Raw genomic sequence first — 12,267 nt, forward strand, 5'->3', positions numbered from 1 at the left:
TGATCTGCAGAGCGAAATTTTAAACTATATAATGAAACGGCTCTAATAAAAGCGAAACAGACTTTAAAAAAAATAACACCAGCTTTGAACCTGATTTTCGACAAGGAATGTTATTAACTCTCCAACACGTTTCAATGACAATAGTGAAATGTAATGATGATTTTAATTTTTGCAACAAATAACATAAGTTGGAGTTTTCAGCGCTCCTAAGTGGCACATGGACTTTTAAACTGTTCGAGGATCACCATGAGGAGTGTAATTGCAACATATATTTTTGTAAATTTAGGATATTTATTTATTTTGATTTGTAACTTTTTAAGGAGTAATGTGATTAATTTTGTACGGGATGCTCTTTCGTTTAGCTGTACTCAATTTTGAATTAATTTTGAATCTCTTAATTTTGTACACCCAAGGAGTGAAATTTACTTTTTGGGAAAACAATGCGGAAAAGTTTTATTTTTTATCTCAACCATATATCTCTGTAGCCCGGTGTATTGTGGCGTTATTTTTTTAACGTGTGCTATTTCTTTGAGTCGGTTGAAGATATCCTCAAAGAGCGGAGCGCTTGCTCGCGGCGATAGAGAAGAACTGCGGTCTGTGTGGGTCGGCCTGAGACAGCCCGGGTGTCTGCGGCCTGATTTCCCCCGAGGCGGAGGGCGGCGGGAACCCACTGCGCTGCGGGATGAGCTCAGCCGCGCTCCTCTCGCAGCTGCCAGTCGCGTGACTGGGGCAGCACACACGCCCGTAGCTGAGGTGTAGTGTATCCCCCTCTCCTGTCTAGCATGGCGCCTCTTGGGAGAACTACTCGCGGCCATTATGATGTTGAAGAATATGAATGTTATAATATTCCTGCAATACGTTTAGTTCACAAAGTTTGATATTAAAAAAAAATGGTTGTCTGTAAAGTCGGTTCACGGACGATAGTTTAACGTGACAAAGTCATAACAAAACATTAATGAAATGATTGCATTCTTTTATGAATAAAATTGAATAATTTTATTGAATTATCACTATTTTGTATGGATACAAAGAAGGAGTGAAATGAAATCTACAATTTTATTGATAAATTTACTTTTATTTGCACTCATTAATTCAAATATGTTTATTACTTTAACGAACAGATTATTTTAACTATAACGTTTATACATGTTTGCTATTTAACTTCTTCCAATCTGTGTTATCCTGTTAAGGATAGGACGATGATAGGAAAAGTAGGAAACGAATGAGAGTGCTTCAAATTTAATGTGCCTCGAAAAAGTCAAATCGATGGTTGTTCCAATCGAGTGGAAGAGAGATAGATTCGGCGCAAGCGTACATATACTTCTAGTTTTTATGTACAAATAGCCATCTTGAGTGAGAAATAAATTTGCCTAATGATATTAATTTCTTAATCAGACTGAAATGTATAGATTTGTGATGCAAATTATTAAAAACTGTGTCTATGCCAGAACATAATTGAAACACGTTAATACAATTTTATGGCATTCTACTATAAATAAAATCTTAACTGAAATTCAACTCAGTGGTCCGTTGTGTTCCTCAGGCTGAGAAACCTATCGGACAGATATTGAAAGATTAAATCTACTACTAATTTATTTAAGTTGAAGAATAAATTATTGAAACAAGTATATTTGAAGTCTGATAATGCTCATGACTCAATCTCATTTGTAGGATATTCATGTAAATATTTAGCTATCGTCATTTTCAATATATAATTTATTTGATTGTAAAAGGGTGAGGTAATTTATTAGGGTAATATTATATTTGTGTGTTATTTGATTATAGAGTATACATCGAGTTGTATGTCATAGTGTTTATGCCATAATTGTTCTTGTCATACTTCACCAATAATATACAATATGTTATTTCACATTGCCACATTATTTATTGAGGTAAAATATTATATTGCATTCCACTGATTTAATATTACGTATTATATTGTTACGAGACTGATTTGGTGTTTGACCAACACTAGTACACAGACTACAAAATAAGAACATATATTTTATTTGGTGAAAGAATAGTAAAATATAGAAAATGATATTAGGTACTAAGAGTAGGTACTTCAAAAAATCTGCTTTACAGCTTGAACGATAAAACAAAATATTTATTAGCATGCTATAACGACGAAAGTAAACGATAGCGTACATAATAGAGGTTCACCTAACAAATGTGGCAACGAAAAACCTGCAAAGAGTCTTGCCGTAGTCTGACTCTTTTTATTCTTTGTTATTCCCAATTCCCGCTCCTCCATCGAGCATCCACTGCAGAGCTGCACATCTCGCCATGCCCCGGCACATCCTGACACGCCCTGACACGTCCTGACACGTCCTGACACGTCCTGACACGTCTTGACACGTCTTGACACGTCTTGACACGTCTTGACACGTCTTGACACGTCTTGACACGCCCTGACACGTCTTGACACGCCCTGACACGTCTTGACACGCCCTGACACGCCCTGACACGCCCTGACACGTCTTGACACGTCTTGACACGTCCTGACACGTCTTGACACGTCCTGACACGTCCTGACACGTCCTGGCACGTCTTGACACGTCTTGACACGTCCTGACACGCCCTGACACGCCCTGACACGCCCTGACACGCCCTGACACGCCCTGACACGCCCTGACACGCCCTGACAAGCCCTGACAAGCCCTTAACGCCCTGACAAGCCCTTACACGCCCTGACACATCTTGACACGTCCGCCGGCAACAAACGAACAAACAAAGAGGGGCAATTTGGGCCCACGCTGTAAATTTTTCGTGAAAACGTTGGAATAGAATCATATATTTCGTTTTAATACATAATTTATTATCAATCTGTTTTTATTTATCTATTGTTGACGAAACCATTGTTAATGCGTTATTGGTCTCGTAGTAATCAGCGGTCCAAATCTAACTGTATTTTGTCACACAAGAAAGTTCGAGCGAATATCACTGTAACAAGCGAATAGGCGTTTTCACTTTGAAACAATAAGGAAATAGTAGTTAGAATACACCAGTTGTCTGAACTGCCAGCTGATGTCTGTAAGCTCTCGTGGACCGGAGAACACACTCCAGCGCTATTGGCCAGCGGACTGGGCGCCGCGCTGTGATTGGCTGAGCTAGAGGCCCGAGGTCAGCACTCCGACCTCCCGGTCACGTGAGCAGGCACGCCAACCTGCACGCTTATCAGCAGACACGTGCCACGTGCCACGTGCCACGTGCACAGCTGCAGCGCTCAGAGAAGGTAGCTGCGTGTTCCCTCCGGCTGTGCTGACGTTTGTCAGGTGGAACATCGGTTTTCTTAAGCCAGGTATAAAAGTATACTCGCCATACCACTGGACTAAATAACAAAGTACCATATAAAACTAAGTAATGATTCAGACTATTTCTAAAAAAAAGATTAATCTTGTCACTCGTTTTCAGTGACGTATTTTTTTGAGGAAATGCACTCTAAAAGTGTTTATGTACAATTTTTTTTTGTCTGGCATTAGAAATTTCCTATACGCTTGTGTCCGAAGTGTAAAATATGCTTACTTTATTTGCCTGTTTCCATTTCCGCCATGCTGGAGGATCGAGCGGTCGAGAGAGCTGGGTGCGTATCGACCTGTGTAATCGATATCCCTCGCATGCCCGCTCGCACGCCCTTGTGCCCCTTGAGGGGGGGAGGGGGGCACGCGCCAACAGCTGTAATGTGTTTACCCTAGGACAGCCCTGCGGCGGTCGGGCTCAGTCGAGACAAAATGGCGCCGAGAGAGAACACTCCCGCCGACTCGAATAGCTCGATATGTACCCAAGTAGTGTTTCAAGTAGACCCGGTGGATAGTGCTACTGTGGCTAACTAGTTCCTTTTTTTTAAAATTCCTAGAGAGGGTTAACGGTTATAATTAAATCATACTTGAAATGTTTATGACGGTATTAAATTTATTAAATAAATAATAAAAAATGGTGCATAAACAAAGTAAATTATTATTTTAAATTATTGTTTTTGAAAGTGGGTTTCTTTTACGGTAGTTGTTACCACATTATTGCTTCTATAATAATTGAAGAAAATGAAATCAGCGTGTATAATATAGTCAGTCATTAGTGTTAAATCCCTAACTGCGTTCTCATATTATATAGAGCATCCTAGCAATAAACAATTCTTGAGACGTTCATTAATATTAATAATTATATTGTATGCGAGCCCGATTCTTCTTTAATGCCTCTGCTCGAATTAAAAATAACAGTTGACAATCTATTCTTACAATACAGTTTATCGTCACTCATTCCGATCATGTCACTTCATTTGTAGATTCATAGATGGCAGTGTAATCTCCGAATTATTGCGGGTACAGAAGAACAACGTTTAGTTTCCAGTCTTTCAGACTTGTGGTCTTTGAGGCGAATAGCGTGCGAGGCAGTGGTTGTCCCGTGGTCCCGTCAGCTCGCCGAGCGAGTAGTGTGTGCGAGGCAGTAATTGTCCCGTGGTCACGCCAGGTCGCCGAGCGAGTAGTGTGTGCGAGGCAGTGATTGTCCCGTGGTCCCGTCAGCTCGCCGAGCGAGTAGTGTGTGCGAGGCAGTAATTGTCCCGTGGTCACGCCAAATCGCCGAGCGAGTAGTGTGTGCGAGGAAGTGATTGTCCCATGGTCCCGTCAGCTCGCCGAGCGAGTAGTGTGTGCGAGGCAGTGATTGTCCCATGGTCCCGTCAGCTCGCCGAGCGAGTAGTGTGTGCGAGGCAGTAATAGTCCCGTGGTCCCGCCAGGTCGCCGAGCGAGTAGTATGTGCGAGGCAGTGATTGTCCCGTGGTCCCGCCAGCTCGCCGAGCGAGTAGTGTGTGCGAGGCAGTGATTGTCCCGTGGTCCCGCCAGGTCGCCGAGCGAGTAGTATGTGCGAGGCAGTGATTGTCCCGTGGTCCCGTCAGCTCGCCGAGCGAGTAGTGTGTGCGAGGTAGTGATTGTCCCGTGGTCCCGCCAGGTCGCCGAGCGAGTAGTGTGTGTGAGGCAGTGATGGTCCCGTGGTCCCGCCAGCTCGTCGAGCGAGTAGTGTGTGCGAGGCAGTGATTGTCCCGTGGTCCCGCCAGCTCGCCGAGCGAGTAGTGTGTGCGAGGCAGTGATTGTCCCGTGGTCCCGCCAGCTCGCCGAGCGAGTAGTGTGTGCGAGGCAGTGATGGTCCCGTGGTCCCGCCAGCTCGCCGAGCGAGTAGTGTGTGCGAGGCAGTGATGGTCCCGTGGTCCCGCCAGGTCGCCGAGCGAGTAGTGTGTGCGAGGTAGTGATGGTCCCGTGGTCCCGCCAGCTCGCCGAGCGAGTAGTGTGTGCGAGGCAGTGATTGTCCCGTGGTCCCGCCAGCTCGCCGAGCGAGTAGTGTGTGCGAGGCAGTGATTGTCCCGTGGTCCCGCCAGCTCGCCGAGCGAGTAGTGTGTGCGAGGCAGTGATTGTCCCGTGGTCCCGCCAGCTCGCCGAGCGAGTAGTGTGTGCGAGGCAGTGATTGTCCCGTGGTCCCGCCAGGTCGCCGAGCGAGTAGTGTGTGTGAGGCAGTGATGGTCCCGTGGTCCCGCCAGCTCGTCGAGCGAGTAGTGTGTGCGAGGCAGTGATGGTCCCGTGGTCCCGCCAGCTCGCCGAGCGAGTAGTGTGTGCGAGGCAGTGATTGTCCCGTGGTCCCGCCAGCTCGCCGAGCGAGTAGTGTGTGCGAGGTAGTGATTGTCCCGTGGTCCTGCCAGCTCGCCGAGCGAGTAGTGTGTGCGAGGTAGTGATTGTCCCGTGGTCCTGCCAGCTCGCCGAGCGAGTAGTGTGTGCGAGGTAGTGATTGTCCCGTGGTCCTGCCAGCTCGCCGAGCGAGTAGTGTGTGCGAGGCAGTGATTGTCCCGTGGTCCTGCCAGCTCGCCGAGCGAGTAGTGTGTGCGAGGCAGTGATTGTCCCGTGGTCCCGCCAGCTCGCCGAGCGAGTAGTGTGTGCGAGGCAGTGATTGTCCCGTGGTCCCGCCAGGTCGCCGAGCGAGTAGTATGTGCGAGGCAGTGATTGTCCCGTGGTCCCGTCAGCTCGCCGAGCGAGTAGTGTGTGCGAGGTAGTGATTGTCCCGTGGTCCCGCCAGGTCGCCGAGCGAGTAGTGTGTGTGAGGCAGTGATGGTCCCGTGGTCCCGCCAGCTCGTCGAGCGAGTAGTGTGTGCGAGGTAGTGATTGTCCCGTGGTCCCGCCAGGTCGCCGAGCGAGTAGTGTGTGTGAGGCAGTGATGGTCCCGTGGTCCCGCCAGCTCGTCGAGCGAGTAGTGTGTGCGAGGTAGTGATTGTCCCGTGGTCCCGCCAGGTCGCCGAGCGAGTAGTGTGTGTGAGGCAGTGATGGTCCCGTGGTCCCGCCAGGTCGCCGAGCGAGTAGTGTGTGCGAGGTAGTGATTGTCCCGTGGTCCCGTCAGCTCGCCGAGCGAGTAGTGTGTGCGAGGCAGTGATTGTCCCGTGGTCCCGTCAGCTCGCCGAGCGAGTAGTGTGTGCGAGGCAGTGATTGTCCCGTGGTCCCGCCAGCTCGTCGAGCGAGTAGTGTGTGCGAGGCAGTGATTGTCCCGTGGTCCCGCCAGCTCGTCGAGCGAGTAGTGTGTGTGAGGCAGTGATGGTCCCGTGGTCCCGCCAGCTCGCCTAGCGAGTAGTGTGTGCGGGGCAGTGATTGTCCCGTTGTCCTGCCAGCTCGCCGAGCGAGTAGTGTGTGCGAGGCAGTGATTGTCCCGTGGTCCCGCCAGCTCGCCTAGCGAGTAGTATGTGCGAGGTAGTGATTGTCCCGTGGTCCCGTCAGCTCGCCGAGCGAGTAGTGTGTGCGAGGCAGTGATTGTCCCGTGGTCCCGCCAGCTCGCCGAGCGAGTAGTGTGTGCGAGGCAGTGATTGTCCCGTGGTCCCGCCAGCTCGCCGAGCGAGTAGTGTGTGCGAGGTAGTGATTGTCCCGTGGTCCCGCCGGCGACGGCAAGGAAAGTCCGTGATCACAATCATTTCACGGTGAATATCTGGGGGCTGCGTGTATTTATTGCTACCTTCTCAGACGCAGGCTGAAGAAGATGATTGATTTCATTCTTCCACAACCTGGCATACTACCAGAACTTCATTATCAGGAAACTGGGTTACGATAGTACATATATATACATCATTCCTAATTCAGAGGAGAATATGATAACTTTTTCTAAGAAGTTGTGTTACAAGTTCAGTATCCACTTTGTCTATTCGTTCCGCTTTATGAGTCGTAGTCTCGCTTGTCTCGCCGAGTTTTTGCCTGCAGAAGAGTTTATGAGCACTGCTGAATTTTTCGCACCTGATGAGCTAGAGCTGGTTACTTGCAAGGATGTCTTCCCGTATGATCTCGTTTATTCTTTTTCTCGGTTAGGTGAAACTAGTCTTCCATCTATTATTGAGTTTTGCAACATCCTAACTGATTCTGGGATTCCTGATGCAGATTATGTTCACGCACAAATGGTATGGGGCAAGTTTCGGTGTACCGCTTTGGGCGACTATGCTGATTTGAAACTGAAGACCGATGTTCTGTACCTGGTAGATGTTTTCGAAAATTTCCGTAGTCTGGGCTTGGAGACACACAGTTTTAACCCTTCACATCACATCACATCACTTGTCGTGAATTTGCTTTCGACGCCATGCTGCGTACTACAGGAGTAAGACTAGAGCTTCTGACTGATTGTGATATGTATTTGTGTGTGGAAGATGGCCGCCGGAAGTGAGGAAACCAAGATGGCCGCCGTGGCTCCCCGGCTCCCGACCCGGGACCCGGTGCCCCCACATGAACCACATGGACCCCTAGCACCTAGACCCCCATGCTAGGGCTGACCTGCTCGGGTCACTGACCTCGAGTGAGACGGCAGCCGACCAGGCACTGCGGCGAGGATACCTTTATGTAGGCTTACCCAGTCGTTCATTGGCTTACGTATTTGAGTTTTTCAATTTTTTCACGTGTGTTGGATGCCAGCCTTTTTGTTTGACCTCAGGTTAGGTTAGGTTATTTTCGCGGCTGTGAGATAATTCTTTCTGTGATGGTGTAATCGTTCAGGCCGGGCTGTAGATGTACTGACAGTTCGTGAAAACGCGTTGAAGCAACGCAGACTGTGATTGTGTTTGGTGGCTGTCTGTGTGATTCTGTGAACTCGCGAGACAACTGGGAGCCGGCCTCGTGTGTCTCTGGAAGTGGGGGAGGGGGAGGTCTCCAGTCGAGTCTGGCTCGGACCGCCACACGTCAGCTGGGTGAGCTGCAGTTGGACGAGAGAGGGTGTCGCGCGTAGGGGCGAGGGAGCGGGTGTCGCCCCCTTGACTGTCGCCCTTGCCGCAGCGGGCCCTCCAAGACGGCAGCTGTGTGGCCGCTATGCATTATGCATGTGCTGTGCGGCTCACCGGAGCGTGGCCGCGCTTATCGAGTCCTGCCGCCTCGTTGCTATGCGCATATCTGACGACTGGCTGGAGGTCTGGTCTGGCGAGACACCGTCCTAGCGAGCCTCTGTCACCTTCAGGGGCAAGGTGCTGGTTTCCTGACCACCAGTTTATCAGTCTGTTATCCATATTCGGTGTTCATTCGCATACTTAGCTAACAATTATCTAATATGTGAGTTTAATAGCAAATGAAATGTATGCAACGTAAATTTTCAGTTTTGCTGATAGTTGTGTTACATTTCCTTGCCGAAACCGAATCCATGCAATCATCTTGCATGCGGCATATAATTCATTAGAACCTTTCCTAGCGTTTTATTTTCATTAAAAACCAAAGGTACATATATGTTTGATGTGATACACTTATCATGTATTCAGAGTGTTTATTAACTCATGATTCAGTGTGGAATGTGTTATATGAGAGTCCACTAATCTTGAACAAAGAAAAGTACTTTTGAAAAACTATCTAGATATACTGTACGAAAAGGAGATGAAACCTTGATTTTCCTTTAGTTTAAAATTTTTAACTAAAACATTTAAATGGTTTCAAAACTTCAAGCACAAATTGATAACAAAATAATGTTTAAAGCACGATGTCAAATTTTTATAATAAATTTTACGTCGTATTTATTACAGTATCGATAAACACAGAACTAACATTATAAAGGCTGTATATTCAACTACTTGCTTGAGTGTAAACTTTGACACTTCACTCGCTTTATTTGGTAGAATAACTGTTGTGTACGCCTTTACATAAAATGTGAAGCTGACCCGAGCTATTATGCCCTGAAGCATATACTCACAAAATACAAAAATTAACTTGACTGACTTTTTTGTGTTCAACTTTAATGATATAAGACCGCAAAACAATTCATTTGTTTTAAAAAGCAACTCCAGGTTCGTTATTTCGTATTTCAAAAGTTTTAGAAAAGGTTTCGTGTGGGGTTCTTAGAACATGAAAGTACGTAAACATCAAAAGAGAATTTTTTTATTTTTCTTCTTTTACGTTCTTTCTGACATTAATCAACAAAATGTTTAATTAATTATAAAAGAGATCGCAGGTAAGAGGTGTAGAGGCGCGGAAAAGAAATTTAAGTTCCGCGGTAAAGAACTTTGAGAGGTTGTTGTCCATAAACTTGAAGTCTGATTAGGTAACTGTCTTCGCCTCACACCTCTGTCCCAGTCTGTCCGACACAGCAGAGTGCAGTAACCACCTAACTCACTGTAGGAAATACGGAAAAGCATTAGGTTCCGGGGACAGTACCGTCCATTTGCCAACCACACTAAACAAAGTGTTGGTGATTTTGTTTCTCGTTTTCCGTGTTTGTCTGCTTCGGCGTCTCTGGGGACAGGAGCTGCCCGTGCGAAGTCTCTCCGCAGACACGACTGTTCCCTGCGTGTGACCGTGGCTGTGACTGTGGCCGTGGCTGTGGCCGTGGTTGTGGCTATGACTGTGGCCGTGGCTTTGGCTGTGGCTATGACTGTGGCCGTGGCTGTGGCCATGGCTGTGGTTGTGGCTATGACTGTGGCCGTGGCTGTGACCGTGGCTGTGGCTATGACTGTGGCCGTGGCTGTGGCCATTGCTGTGGTTGTGGCTATGACTGTGGCCGTGGCTATGGCCATGGCTGTGGTTGTGGCTATGACTGTGGCCGTGGCTGTGGCCATGGCTGTGGTTGTGGCTATGACTGTGGCCGTGGCTGTGGCCGTGGCTGTGACCGTGGCTGTGGCTATGACTGTGGCCGTGGCCATGGCTGTGGTTGTGGCTATGACTGTGGCCGTGGCTGTGGTTGTGGCTATGACTGTGGCCGTGGCTGTGGCCATGGCTGTGGTTGTGGCTATGACTGTGGCCGTGGCTGTGACCGTGGCTGTGGCTATGACTGTGGCCGTGGCTGTGGCCATGGCTGTGGTTGTGGCTATGACTGTGGCCGTGGCTGTGGCCATGGCTGTGGTTGTGGCTATGACTGTGGCCGTGGCAGTGACCGTGGCTGTGGCTATGACTGTGGCCGTGGCTGTGGCCATGGTTGTGGTTGTGGCTATGACTTTGGCCGTGGCTGTGGCCGTGGCTGTGGTTGTGGCTATGACTATGGTCGTGGTCGTGGCTGTGGCCGTGGTCGTGGCTGTGGTTGTGGATATGACTGTGGCCGTGGCTGTGGCCGTGGTTGTGGCCGTGGCTGTGGTTGTGGCTATGACTTTGGCCGTAGCTGTGGCCATGGCTGTGGTTGTGGCTATGACTGTGGCCGTGGCTGTGACCGTGGCTGTGGCCATGGCTGTGGTTGTGGCTATGACTTTGGCCGTGGCTGTGGCCGTGGCTGTGGTTGTGGCAATGACTATGGTCGTGGTCGTGGCTGTGGCCGTGGTCGTGGTCGTGGCTGTGGTTGTGGATATGACTGTGGCCGTGGCTGTGGCCGTGGTTGTGGCCGTGGTTGTGGACGTGGCTGTGGTTGTGGCTATGACTGTGGCCGTGGCTGTGGCCATGGCTATGGTTGTGGCTATGACTGTGGCCGTGGCTGTGACCGTGGCTGTGGCCATGGCTGTGGCCGTGGTTGTGGCCATGGCTGTGGTTGTGGCTATGACTTTGGCCGTGGCTGTGGCCGTGGCTGTGGTTGTGGCTATGACTATGGTTGTGGTCGTGGCTGTGGACGTGGTCGTGGTCGTGGCTGTGGTTGTGGCTATGACTGTGGCCGTGGCTGTGGCCATGGCCGTGGCTGTGGCCGTGGTAGTGGCCGTGGTTGTAGCCGTGGCTGTGGTTGTGGCTATGACTGTGGCCGTGGCTGTGGCCATGGCTGTGGTTGTGGCTATGACTGTGGCCGTGGCTGTGACCGTGGCTGTGGCCATGGCTGTGGCCGTGGCTGTGGCCATGGCTGTGGTTGTGGCCATGACTTTGGCCGTGGCTGTGGCCGTGGCTGTGGTTGTGGCTATGACTATGGTCGTGGTCGTGGCTGTGGTTGTGGATATGACTGTGGCCGTGGCTGTGGCCATGGCTGTGGCCGTGGCCATGGCTGTGGTTGTGGCTATGACTTTGGCCGTGGCTTTGGCCGTGGCTGTGGTTGTGGCTATGACTATGGTCGTGGTCGTGGCTGAGGCCGTGGTCGTGGTCGTAGCTGTGGTTGTGGATATGACTGTGGCCGTGGCTGTGGTTGTGGCTATGACTGTGGCCGTGGCTGGGGCCGTGGTTGTGGCCGTGGCTGTGACTGTGTAAATATTGCTAAAACATTTGTTTAAATTAATTTTTTTATGTAACTAACCATGACTGCATAAAAAGAACAAGATTTGAAAGAAAAAATAGGTCGTAAATTGTTTAGCAGGTATTATATCAAATCCGTTATAATGTATTGTAAAAATCACAAACATTATCTAAAACTATTGTCTGAACCAGTTTTGATGAGACGGACTACTGCCGTAAAAACAGGGTTTGGAATAAAAAAATCAAATCTTCCTTATTATAAAATTCTTCCGAATTTATTTTAAACTATCTTAATATCATTTTAAATCTTGTTCCAAAAGAAATTTTTATTCGACCACGTATTATTTCAAGAGAAGAAAAATGGTGTTTGAAAAGTCAAAAATGAATAATTACCTTAGTACTCATAATATTAATTCCGTACCAAGATGCATAGAGTTATAAATATTGGAAACATTTTCGCTTCACGGAATGTGAGAAGATGCGTAGTCGCTCGTCCTGGAATACTGGAGCACGTACAGGCTGTCATGTACACTGGGTTGTGGCGGTTGTCGTGGCCACGTGCTCTGCCCCTTGATGCTGTCGGAACGCCACCAGCAGCGCCGCACTGCGCCTGCGAGGTAGAGGACCTGGAAGACTGCGCCAGGGGACTAAGGACTCCTGGGCCCAGCCTGGCAGCCGAGGAGGAGCAGACACTCCGGCCCAGGGACCTGGT

General features: G+C 49.0%; 1 protein-coding gene across 1 annotated transcript; it reads right to left on the reverse strand.

Annotated features, from left to right (window-relative positions):
* Window positions 1-549: 549 nt before the first annotated feature.
* LOC134528607 (histidine-rich glycoprotein-like) lies at window positions 550-11,627 on the reverse strand. The gene is made up of 4 exons (XM_063362359.1): window positions 11,617-11,627; window positions 10,352-11,532; window positions 8,339-8,414; window positions 550-724 (listed from the first exon to the last, which is right to left on the reverse strand). The coding sequence occupies exons 1-4, from the start codon at window positions 11,625-11,627 to the stop codon at window positions 550-552; spliced, it is 1,443 nt and encodes a 480-aa protein (XP_063218429.1).
* Between the last annotated feature and the right edge of the window lie 640 nt (window positions 11,628-12,267).

Source organism: Bacillus rossius, chromosome 1 (assembly GCF_032445375.1).
Source record: "Bacillus rossius redtenbacheri isolate Brsri chromosome 1, Brsri_v3, whole genome shotgun sequence".
Classification (NCBI taxonomy): Eukaryota; Metazoa; Arthropoda; class Insecta; order Phasmatodea; family Bacillidae; genus Bacillus; species Bacillus rossius.